A 13,262-nucleotide genomic window follows, 5' to 3' on the forward strand; every position below is an offset into this window, starting at 1 on the left:
AGAATTTCAGTGTGGCAAAAGGACAAGTGGCAAGAAATCCTGAGCATTGCTAGCCAAGGGAACTTTGCTGTGGGATGGGTAGCTTCTCATCAAATAGATGGGGGCTCAGCAGGAGAATGGAACAACAAAGCTGATGAATTAGCAAGACTAGCTCCTGTACAAAAGGACCAGATCACAGAAGATTGGGATCGTTTGTTAGAATGGTTGCATATAAAACGTAAACATACGGGAGCTAAAGATCTGTATTGTGAAGCCCTTGCCCGAGGTTGGCCTGTCACTAGGGAAATGTGTAAAACCTGCATATCAGCCTGTGAACAGTGCCGTACATGGCTTGAAAGACACCCCTTAGAGGATGACCCTCTGCATTTAAGAGAGGGTAAAGGCTTGTGGGATGCTTGGCAGGTAGATTATATAGGCCCCTTTAAGAAATCAGGAGGAAAACGCTTTGTGCTGGTAGGAGTGGAAATAACATCAGGGCTAGTCCAAGCCGAAGCTTTTAACAAAGCTACGGGAGAAAAAACTGTGAAAGCACTGCGTGAATGGTTTGGAATTTTTCCAAAACCACAAGAAATACAATCTGACAATGGCTCCCACTTCACAGCCAAAATTGTACAGGATTGGGCATGAAGCGAAGGGATTAAATGGGTCTTCCACACTCCATACTATCCACAGGCCAATGGAATTGTAGAAGGAACGAATGGTCTCTTAAAACGACTCTTGAAACCACAGGAGGGAAATTGGGATGCCCGCCTATGGGAAGCTGTCAAAGGTGTAAACGACAGATGGGGGGTAAATGGATGCCCCAAAATTACTGCCTTTTGCCCAAAGGCTCCCTCTCTAGTTCCCTCATTAAAGGGACCAGATGATTCTAAGAATCCAGCACATTTCCCTGGACAACCTGTCCTGGTAGAACTTCCCACCGTAGGAAGTGTGCCACTGGTACTAAAAACCCCACTGAATGTATACTCATGGGTAGCATCCGATGCCCTAGGGAAGGAGCATCGGATAAATACTCGCTGGATAATTCCATCATTTTAATTTTCTGTACAGTATTAATCTCTTTTGCCTCAGAGAGGCAAGTTTTGTTTTTGTTTTACAGAAGAACTCCGAGGGACACCAAGAACAGCATGAATTATGAATCACTTAATTGGATTGGTAGTACTTTTTTGTATCTCACCACTAATCTGTAGCCAAAAGAATACAGAATGGCCATGGTCCCAAGCTATTGTCCAGTATACTTGGAGTATGGGACAGTATCCCAAAGACCGTCTCCCAAACTTAGCCACTGTAATAATGCATGATTCTGAAGTGTACCACCCACTTGAGTGGGGGGAATGGGACAAAAAAGACTGCGTCCGTGTCCTGACTGGAACGATTGGAGAAAAAATCCAAGTGGGATGCAGAAAGGTGGAAGGATCTCTTCATGAGAAAGCCTCTTCAATTACCATCTCTGGAAATCTATTGGACCCTAGTTCCAACATCACTGCGAAACTCTGTCCTACTACAGAATGGGGATTTAACAAACAGGATTCTCTCATTACGTGTTGCCGTCAAAAGAATGTCGGTAACTACCCCCTAGACCCAAGTACCACTAATGTTGAAATCACCAAATCCTGTATTAAGGAACAAGGAGATTGTTGGTATAATTTCACTTTGACCAAGCCAGTCTATGTGGTGTGCGATTGGTGATCTAATCCACCGACAGGAGGGCTATCAGGCCTAACATTTAAATTCAAAATGAATGCTGTAACTAGGCCTCTAGTGATGCTTGTTGCAGTAGTCACACACGATGGCATAGATACCCTCTCACGCTAACTGACAAAGATGAAGTTATACCCTCTTTTACAGCGGTACAAGGAAATAACATTACAATAAGATGCAGACTGATCACTGAATCTCACATTGAATCCACAGACAGTTATGGAATTGGACCACATGGCCCTATTTTGTTGTGTAAAAATCAAAACCTAGACTGTTGGCTAAATTTGACTGCTGTACAATACTCTTATAAAGTTATGTGTGGTAAAAATAACACTAAATACTGGAGAGGATTTAGAATAGACATTGTAATACCTACTACCCAACCAATTGTCGTGCTTAGCCCAAAAACCTTTGAAATTGGACCATATGTGATCAGAAATATGGGCCTACAACAAATGTTGTTTAACCCAGCATGGTCTCTCAAGCGAGTTGAATTGTCGATGCAGAACAATGTTTCAGACATTCAGCCAGCTTGCTCACCTTTCCTAAAGACTTCTTATGAGGGATGGACAACCTGGCTGCAAAAACGAACTCTTCCCATGAGAAGAACACGGAGAGACCTAACCGGTGTTTTGGGAACAGGATTGGGAGTTTTAAATAGCATCGATTCGGAAGTAATAATGAACAAGTTGGCTACCTCAATTAGTGATTTGGCTAAATTACAACAGCCTTTGCGATCTTCTTTATTGGCTTTAGGGACTAACCAGTGGCTGTTGTCAAATATATTACCAAAATGGGAAAAGGTAAATGTAAGGGACCACGAATTGGTTACTGACGCACTTGGGGTGATCCAAAATAACCTCTCTTTGGCTCTCAGTTGTATCCAGGCTCAAATATGGATGCAGTCGGTAGCCGCCTCAATTATAAGAGAAGGTGAAGAAGGTATCCTCCCCACTGAAATTCGGAAAATCATTTGGGACAGTGCCACTGATTTCGAGAAGGAACTCCAATCCTGGTGGAACCTGGTGAACTTTACTTATGATCCCGTTACAAACCTAGCTACAATTTTTGTGCTTACTATATATAATGCTACCATATACCCAATTTATCCCATTATTGCATTAGGGTTGAACCACAATGGAACTACTCTATCCCTCTGAGCATAGAGTATGGGCCCGAAAGGTGGATGAAAAATGGCAAACTGTTAATTTGGAATCTTGCATTGTACGAGAACAACAAGGATTTGTTTGTGAAGGTAATGCAATTGAGGCACAAGATATTTGTTTAGATACTAAACAAAATATCTGCCATTTTGAGATTCATCCTAATGAAAACCCTGAAACAGTACTCATATATATCGGCAAAGGCTGTGTATGTTTGAGGACTGTTTGTGACTCTCTATCTGTAGATGAGGTAGTTGTAGAGACTAAAAATCATTCAAATCTCTATGTTTGTAATTTTACTAAGATTGTCGGATGTGATTTTTCCTATTCGGCCCCGGTCACATCTCACCAACTTTTGCAATCTAACTATATGTTGATTGATGAATTGTTGCCTATACCCATTGGAATGAATCTCACTTTGGTAAAACAGTTATTACAACACAAGGATTTGGTTGAGATTTTGGAAAAAATTTGGGAAAACGGACAGAAAACCTTAATAACTGTTCATCACGATGTGAAAGAAATAAACCGAGTTTTAGAAAGAGTGCAAAAGGATGCAGAACATAGATGGTGGGACACACTTTTCGGATGGTCACCTACTGCTACAGGCATCCTGAACACGTTGTGTCACCCCATCGTGGTTCTCTTGATATTGGTTTTGATCAGTTTGGCTTTGTCAGCAGTATAATATGCCATAGCCTGGAGAATGATGAATCGGTTAACATGTTTGATGTCTACATTGAACACATACAATGTGCTTGATGTCCCATCCAATGTGGATATCCCCAAATCAATTGATGTTTTGAAACCTCATTAATTCTTCTTTTATATAAACAGCTTTGATTGGAATTGATATCACTGTAGTTGCCTTTTTATCTTCTCTCCTTCTCTTTCTCTCTCTTTTCTTTTCCTTTTCTTCTTCCTCTTCTTTATCATGCTACTACCAAGCGGTCCTGACGTCTTGACAACCATGTTGAGCCATGGGGTGGTGTAAGAGTCGGTCAGAAAATCAGCATTGTCTCAACATTGTCATCAGGAACATGAACAGTACATTACCTGACAACGGCCTGTTTGGAGCGCAGTGGCCGGTCCCAAGGACGGAATGTGCAGTACAAGGTTCCTGGAAGGTACCTGGCTGGAGCCATTAGAGATAACCGCATAGCTACTGTCAAAAAGGATGGATTGCAACTGTTGCCATAACATTGATGAAGAAATCATGAACTTTAGATGAACTTTGCTTCATTATAATACCAAAACACACCTCCTGGTTGAAGGCTGCCCACCTCCAAGACTTACCACGCCTCGGACACTGACCCCGCGCCTGCGTGATAGCCTCGCTCGAGAAGGGCGGGGATATGATAATTGTATTCTGAGAAGAGCGGAGACTCCTGAGGCAGAGGTGGAGCAAGGTGTGTTACTAAGCATAAAAGATGACTTCTGAACAATGGAAGTTTGAAGCTTCCCCACCAAGGACCACGACGATCGACGACGCAGCATCAGCTGGACCCGGGACCGTTAGGACGTCTTGAGATCAGCGGTGGTAGCTATAACCTCTCTTTCTCCTCTCTCTAAACTTAACTTTACTTTTCTCCTTTCTTTCACCCATCTCTAACTATCGCGTGCCTCCTCACAGGCAATACAATAAAGTTTTACAGTGTGATTACTGCTATCCCCTTTGGTGTTGGTCACCTTAATTTTGCACTTTCGAGATCGTAGCAAACGAACCATCACGAGTCCACCGAGTGGACTGTGACAGGGAGGAAGCCTTGTGGAGACAGGATGGTTCTGCCCTGGTGCAACTTGTGAAGCTTCTTAACTCTCTGTTTTCAGGGCCATCGTGTCTGATGAATGACCTTTGCCTCATTATCCATGAAATGCATATTAAAGTTGACACCTCTGCATATGCTAATGAAGATTATGGAGATCACGCTAAACATATGTGACTACAGCACCCCTCTCTCAACCCAAATCATGCTACGCATCACCTGGGGGAAGGGGGGAGAACCTGAAACGAAGCTGCCACCGTAGCAGGAGAGCAGGTCGTACTGGTATGGCGAACACAAAGGGGGAAGATAGGTGCCACTGAAAAAAGAAAGAAAAGTGGGAATCTGCAGAAGAGCGCTCTTACAAACCAGAACACCCCCCCCCCCCATTGGCTGGACCAATGCTGGAACCAGGACTGGTGATCTCTTTATCTCTCTCTCTCTCTCCCCCCCGTTTCTCTTTTCTCTTAGAGTTGTTAAGTAACGCAAGGCGTACCTTACTGCTTGCCATAATTTGTTATATACCTAACCAATTATTGGAAAACCTAGTTTAAGACATATATTAATTACTGTGGGAATCTAATAAATGTTTGTATATGGACCTTGAGAGTTGTCTCACCTTAGTCTGCACCGCTGGGGATTTGCAAATCTGAGTCACTCACCCTCCTTTTCTGAGTGGGTCGTGACATTTAAATTAGCATCATGGACAAGATCCCCTCAGTGTTGGAAGGTCCTAAGGGATACCGATTCTCCATCCGACGAACACGGACAGGGAGAACCGTGAAGTGACCTCTCAGGTATAAGCCAGGAAAGGTTCAAGCAGTCGCAAGCCATGACTGCCCGGGAAATGTCAGTGCTTGACTGCTCCACAATTCTTGAGAAATTGAAGGAGTACAAGGCGTGTCCTACTCCACCGGGAATGGTCTGGGCCCATGATAATTGGCATAATCCAGAAGCAGTGGCAAGTCGTATCACTAACCTTGTGAAGGAGCAAAGGTTGCAGTCAGGTAAAGGAAAAGCTATAGTGTGTGCTGTATTAGAGGCAGCACTGACCACAGCCCAAAAGGATAGACACTTGAACAGGCAAGCAGAAGGGGAGACAATCAGATCCTTGCAATATCAGGTATAAGTTCTCCAGGATCAATTAGCCGAGGAACGTGATGTTACTAAAACAGTCAAGTCCTTGCAAGAGCAAATTGAAATTTTGCAAAATCAATTAGCCACTGAGCATAACACCACTCAGTGACTCCACGCGGCTCTGTCAGATGCCCTGGACTGAGAAAAAATCTTACAGTCTGAACTGGAGGAGAATGAACAAGAAACACGTGACCAAACGGATCTTAACTCTATCCCGGATAGTGAACCGGGATTTACAAGTCTGGCAAAATTGGCTGATAGACCCTTGTATCTGACAAAGGAGTTAGAGATGAGCTGAGAAATTTTTTACCCCAAAAATGAGGAGGCAATGTTGAGACCTCTAATTAAGACCGAGACTACTGGTAACGGTCAGGCAGGAGGAGTCTCACAAGTTACCATCCGAACGGTACCATATTCGGCAACTAAACTATCAAAACTCCAGGAAAAATATACTAGACTAGCTCAAGAAACCAAGACTGAATATGTATGGAGGGTATCATTGACCGGTGGAGACTGGGTTTTATTGTCAGAAGATGAGGCACAGGGGTACTGGGGGCCCGGGGTATTTTTGACCACCAATGACCCGAGAGAACCATGGTCCTTAACCTAATGAGTTGCATATTGGGTAGGGGGGTTAGATGCCATGGAACGAGGGGACCCAATATGTATTGAGACCCCAACTATAAACCACTTAACTGAAAGTCTGCAAAAGACTGCTTGTCTCCAGTTGATGCATGACAGGCATTTAGTACCTCAGCAGCTCTCCCTGATGCTATTAAATGCTAACCCCGACAGGATGACTCCCCTGATCTGGGGCTCGCCTGACTCTTTAAAACTATATGCAGTCCAACTCCAGGACCGTTTGTGGGATGCATTAGCCCCGAGGGGAGGAAGACAGAACCAGCAGGGGGGAGCTGTGACCTGGGGGGAAGTGGCACAAGAGTTGATTAACTATGGCTGAGGGATGGGCCTCAGGGGGAACAGGTAAATCTAAACCCACTGTGTGTAGAATAGAACAATGGGAGGACTGCCCCTCCCTCCCCCCCGAAATCTAGGGGCAAAAAGAAATCTGTTGTGGGCTGAAGGAATTGAGAAGGGGGGTCCCTGGGGCATAATGGATGGCCTACCCACTGCAGCCCTAGAGAAGCTTATTCGAGCATGGAAAAACCAGAGGAGATTACCCCTCAGGACAGGGCAACCCTCCCAGGGAAATGCGGGGGGGAACCAAAATCTAGCGAGGTGGCAGTAACTGTCCCTCAAACACCTACTGCCCCTGAAAAGGACTTGATTGATCTCAGGTCGGGAAACTGAATGCGCCGTCCCCAATAAGTGAGCCGGGGAATGGCCAGTGGGTCCACCTAAGAAGGCTCATGGAAAATAGTAAGGGAGACTTGTTGATTACCTTTCCCCTTGGCCCTTTTAAAACCCCAGTTACATTTTTAGTGGACACCAGCGCTCAAGTCTCAGCACTCTGAGTGGATGTTGCTGATTGCAATGGCATAGTTGCCGATAAAAAACAGATTTGGGTTACAGATGTTTTTGGAAACTCTAAGCCACAGCCAATGGCTTGGGTTAAATGCTGGTTACCTGGAAACGAAACTGCAGTAGAGGCTATCATGATTTTGGGAACTTTCCCCACGAATATCTTGGGACTTGATCTATTAAAGGGACAAGCCTGAGTGGATTCAAAAGGAAGGGAATGGAAATTTGGGCTCCCTACTGCCTCCATGAGACTTTTACAGCAAGCGCCTGCACTTCCCCCCTCCAAAGTTGTTAATGTAAAACCCTACGCCCTGCCCTTGGGTGCAAGGGAAGGGATCACCTTGGTGATAGCTGAATTAAAGGAGAAAGGGATAATTATCCCCACACATTCCCCCTTTAACTCTCCTGTCTGGCCAGTCTGTAAACCCAACAGAAAGTGGCAACTACTGGCATCTAAATGCCAACACAGGCCCCTTGACAGCTGCAGTACCCAACATAGCTGAATTGATTGTGACCTTACAGGAGCAAGCCCACCAAATTTTGGCAACCATTGACGTGAAAGATATGTTTTTTATGGTCCCCTTGCAGGAAGCAGACAGAGATCGCTTTGCCTTTACATGGGAAGGCATGCAATTCACTTTTACACGTCTCTCCCAGGGATATCGGCACTCACCGACCATTGTTCACTATGCGCTGGCACAAGAACTGGCCCAAATTACTCCCAGAGAGGGGGTTAAAGTATAGCATTATATCAACGATGTACTGGTTGGCGGCCCTGACGCTGCCACAGTGGGACAGACCCAGACAGAGATAATTACCCACCTAGAAAATTTAGGGCTCCAAATTCCAGCTGAAAAAGCACAACTCCCATCTTCTGAGGTAAAGTTCCTGGGTATCAGGTGGAGGGGAGGAATGGTGTGCATTTCCCCCAAAACTTTAACTACCCTCGAGCAGGTAAAAATGCCTGAAAATAAGAAGGAACTGCAACATGCCCTAGGCTTGCTAGTATTTTGGAGGAAACACATTTCCAATATTTCTATCATAGCCCACCCCCTCTATGATTTAACATGCAAAAGGGCTACTTGGGACTGGACCCCCACCCATGAAGAAGCCTTAAAGTTGTTAATTTTTGAGGCTGGGGTATATCAGGCCTTAGGGCCAATACACCCGACAGATCCACTCCATATTGAGTGGGGTTTTGCAGTTCACAGACTATCCATACATATGTGGCAACGTGGACCGGAGGGTCCGACCCACCCTATAGGGATTTATTCATGCAGTTTCAAAGATGCAGAAAAATGTTACTCAATTTGGGAGAAGGGTCTCTTTGTGGTTAGCCTAGCTCTACAGGAAGCTGAAAGAATCATACGGCAACAGTCAATCATTCTACGAGGACCTTTTAAAGTCTTGAAACCGGTACTGGCCAGAACCCACCCCTCACCCCCCCACTCCCTGTGGGGGTTGCGTAGCGAAAAACAGTGAGAAAGTGGTATACGCAATTAGATCACTATTGCCACACAGACAGATAGAGGAGGGAGCACCCAAAGTACTCCAAATACAAGATCCGCCCTCCGACCACCCAGACACAGAACCTCCTCCCTCATGCATAAAACCTGCTTCTCCATTTGAACCCCACCTGAAGAACGTATGGTTTACTGACGCGTCATCTAGGAGAGAGGGACAGGTATGGAAATACCAAGCAGTAGTCCTGAATGTTGATTCAGGGAACCAAATCGTGACAGAAGGTGAGGGAAGCGCTCAGGTAGGACAATTGGTCGCTGTATGGAGGGTAATTACTAAAGAGGCCAAGGCTAAAGAACCAGTGTTTATTTACACAGATTTATACGTGTGGTGGGTTGACACTGGCTGAACACCAGGTACCCGCCAAAGCCATTCTATCACTCCCCTCCTCACCAGGACAGGGGAGAGAAAATATAACAAAGGGCTCATGGGTCAAGATAAGGACAGGGAGAGATCACTCAACCCATTACCGTCATGGGCAAAACAGACTCAGGGAAAATTAATTTAATTTATTGCCAATCAACTAGAGTAGGGTCATGAGAAATAAAACCAAATCTCAAAACACCTTCCCTCCACCCCTCCCTTCTTCCCGGGCACAACTTCACTCTCCCCCCCCCCGGCGCAGGGGGACAGGGAATGGCGGTTACGATCAGTTCATCACACATTATCTCTGCCGCTTCATCCTCCTCAGGGGCAGGACTCATCACACTCTTCCCCTGCTCCAGCGTGGGGTCCCTCCCACAGGAGACAGTCCTCCACAAATTTCTCCAACATGGGCCCTTCCCACGGGCTGCAGTTCTTCACAAACTGCTCCAGCATGGGTCCCTTCCACAGCATGCAGTCCTTCAGGAGCACACTGCTCCAGCGCGGGCTTCCCACGGGGTCACAAATCCTGCCAGAAAACCTGCTCCGTGGGTTCCTCTCTCTACAGATCCGCAGGTCCTGCCAGGAACCTGCTCCAGCGTGGGCTTCCCACGGGGTCACAGCCTCCTTCGGGGACCCACCTGCTCCGGCATGGGGTCCTCCATGGGCTGCAGGGGGACAGCCTGCCTCACCATGGTCTTCACCACGGGCTGCAGGGGAATCTCTGCTCTGGCGCCTGGAGCACCTCCTCCCCCTCCTTCTTCACTGACCTTGGTGTCCGCAGGGTTGTTTCTCTTACATGTTCTCACTCCTCTCTCTGGCTGCAGTTTCTGTGCCACAGCAACTTTTTTTCCCTTCTTAAATATATTATCCCAGAGGCGCTACTACCGTCACTGATTGGCTCAGCCTTGGCCAGCAGCGGGTCCATCTTGGAGCTGGCTGGCATTGGCTCCATGGGACATAGGGGAAGCTTCTAGCAGCTTCTCACAGAAGCCACCTCTGTAACCCCCCCCCCCAAACCTTGCCACACAAACCCAATACAATACACTGTGTTTAAGGGATGTACCAAATGGCTCCCATTTTGGAACAAAATCAATGGGAGGTCAATCGGGTACCGGTGTGGCAACAAGAAAAATGGGAGGAAATCTTTAACAATGCCAAACAGAAATCCTTTTTAGTAGGATGGGTTGCTGTGCACCAGACAGGAGACCATCCAGCTCACCTTTTGAATAATCAGGTGGATCTGCTGACCCGCTTAGCAAGGTTGACTGTAGAGCGTGAAGAGGAAAAATGGGAACACTTATTGGAATGGTTGCATGTAAAACGAGGCCACTCAGGGAGCAAAGATTTGTTTAAAGAGGCAGCAAGTAGGGGATGGCCCGTAACCAGGAAATTGTGCAAAACCATTATTTCAGCATGTGGTCTATGCTGTACTCGGCTAGGAGAACACAACCCTCTTAAGGACCAACCCCTACACCTAATGGACAATAAGGGACTATGGGACACTGTGGACACATATTTAGGTAACGGTCACAAGAGCATTCCAGACACCTTTAGAAGGCCTTGAACAGAATAAACAAGAAGACAAAAAAAGAAAGATGCCAATTAGAAGAACACAGGTGCACATTCCACGATAAAGGGAACTGGGCACAAAGAACCTCAATTCGGCACTTTATCTTGACCAATTAGACTGAGACAAGTTTCGCATGTTTTAGTTAGTATAACCAATTATGTCTTATGTTTATGCGCGCGTACAGTGTTGATATAACCAATCATTAAGTGTAACTAGGCACGTGGACAGCACGTGAATAATGTGTGTAACCAATAGTAAAATAGCTAAGCGCATGTACAGATGTAACCAATGTATAAAATGATGTCTGATGCTCTAGTAAAGGGTCTTCAACTATGATCATATTGATCTGTCGTTGAGTCCATGATTATGCTCCCGCAATTGGCGCCCAAACAGGGACACCCAAATTCTGCGCTACGTTTGGAGAATGAATGGCAGGATAAGAGGAGGACGGGAGGATCCTGACCAAAAGACTGGCTGCCCCGGCTGGTGTGCCCATAGAGGCAGATAAGACAGCGCTGTCGTTTTTTCGCCCGTCGAGGTGAGGACTCGCCCGTAAAGGAGGTGAGCGGTCGGGGGAGGAGATGGGGTCTACACTTTCCAAAGAAGAAGAAGCAGTAGTTAAGCTCCTCCAACATATAATCTCAGAGAGAGGCAAAAAAAATTATAAAGCTTGTTTAAAGCGGCTTTTACAATGAAGCAAGGACAGAAACCTTTTAATTAGTGTGGGTACAGCTTTCGAGCTTAGTACCTGGGAAGCTATCGGAACCTCCCTATGGGATGAAATTAGTGACGGGTCTAAAGAAGTTAAAGGTCTTGCAACTTTATGGAAATTGATTAAGACAACTCTGCAAGAAATGAAAGCAGATCGTAAAGCGGCTGCGTCTGCTTTTGCTGCTCTCTCTCCAACCGCAAGCGAAGGGGAAAAGTGGGGAGAAAACCATAATGCAGCGAGAGAGACTTTTGGCTTCCCTGGAGCTTGTCCGCCTGCTCCTGTGCCCTTGACTTCTGCTCCACTCCCTGGGACTGCCGATATTAATCAGCCATCTGACAGTTCCCAAACCTCCCTAACCGTATGCTTAAAGGAAACCCTACAGAATCAGGAAGTGAGTAAAAATCCGCCTACGAGAAAACAGCCCCTAGATACTGCCGTTCAACATGAACAAATTATACCTAGCATATACCCTCCGTTGCCTCCGTCTATGCCTGGGTTGCCTCAAGAGCATGAAGAGGGGCCGGAGCTCACTTCACAGCAGTTGCAGTCAGTAATAGAAAAGCTGGCAGAGCTGGAGGCTGCTGTGAAGCGAGAAAAAACGCCAGCCGTATCCTTTGATGCACCCCCTCCTCCTCTTCCCCCCCCCTTCCTTCTTGTCCTTCTTCAAACCCTTTTTTACCTCTGCCCCCTCCTTGTCCTGCACCTATACCTCTGCCTTTTCCACCCCCCCAGGGAACCAATCCCCACCTTTCCAGAAACAACGGACCCCCGGAATAGATGGCGGGGAATTATTCGTGATGCCTTAATTGAGGGAGAAATCATAACGGCTCCCACAGTGTTTCCAGTTATTGCTGGGGCTGGGGGTGGACCTAATCAATGGGTTCCATTTGATTGGAAAATCATAAAAGAAGCAAAAGGTGTAATTGCTCAGTATGGGTTAAAATCTCCTTTTACACAGGCAGTTTTGTCTCATATATTTTCTGGGTCAACCTTAACTCCACATGATTCACGAATGCTTGCTAAAACCTTGTTGTCGCCGTCACAACACTTATATTTTTTCCATAGGTGGCAGGAACTCTGCAATGATGCAGAGGCAGAAAATAGGGGACGTCAACAAAATGATCCCTTATCTCAATGTACTGCTCAAATGCTGATGGGCTCTGGACAATTTTCAAACGCCTCTTGGCAAGCTCAATTTGATATTCAAGTTTTAATGCAATCACAGGAATTGGCATTTAAAGCTTTCCAAAGCATACCCGAGCAAGGAAAAGTTTCTCCTTCCTATGTTAATATTTGACAGGGAGAATCTGAACCGTTTGCTCGGTTTATAGACAGACTGCATACCGCATTGGAATCTCACGCAGATCTTGATAGTAACATGAAGGTTAAGTTGCTTGATCAGTTGGCGTTTGAAAATGCAAATGCGAAAACAAAGCGAGTATTGTGCACGTTACCTCGAGGTGTTACTGCTAGTGAGATGTTAGAAGCTTGCGACCGTATGGGTGAACAAGGGAAAGCTGCTCTTTTTGCTTCTGCGTTTGCCGCAGCAGTGCGACCTCTGCTACAAACAAAAAGCGGGGAAAGGCCAGGAGAAAAGAAATGTTTTAATTGTGGAAAGCCAGGGCATTTTAAGGCGCAATGTAAAGTTTATGGTAAAGTCTCTGGTGAAACACCATGTGATCGATGTGGGAAAAGAGGCCACATGGCTAAAGAATGTAAATTGAAGTATCATGTCAGCGGCAGAATTTTGGGAAACTCCCAACTGAGTGCGAGATCCCCGCACGCTACGACACAAATACAGGGTGTCTGGACAGCGTCCCCTCCGCCACAGCAGGAAGTGCCGGAGT

At 46.0% G+C, this 13,262-nt stretch overlaps 1 protein-coding gene and 1 long non-coding RNA gene across 2 annotated transcripts in view; one reads left to right on the forward strand and one right to left on the reverse strand.

The window, feature by feature from the left end:
* The window catches only part of LOC138683548 (uncharacterized), a 313,882-nt gene that overhangs the window by 20,315 nt on the left and 280,305 nt on the right, over positions 1–13,262 (reverse strand). The window lies entirely within an intron of this gene.
* On the forward strand, positions 1,815–3,552 carry LOC138683618 (uncharacterized). Its single transcript, XM_069775606.1, is given in 2 exon segments — positions 1,815–2,842; positions 2,844–3,552. Coding segments are annotated over 2 exon segments (1,536 nt in total). The 5' UTR covers positions 1,815–2,015.

This window comes from Haliaeetus albicilla, chromosome W (assembly GCF_947461875.1).
Source record: "Haliaeetus albicilla chromosome W, bHalAlb1.1, whole genome shotgun sequence".
NCBI classification, from domain to species: Eukaryota; Metazoa; Chordata; class Aves; order Accipitriformes; family Accipitridae; genus Haliaeetus; species Haliaeetus albicilla.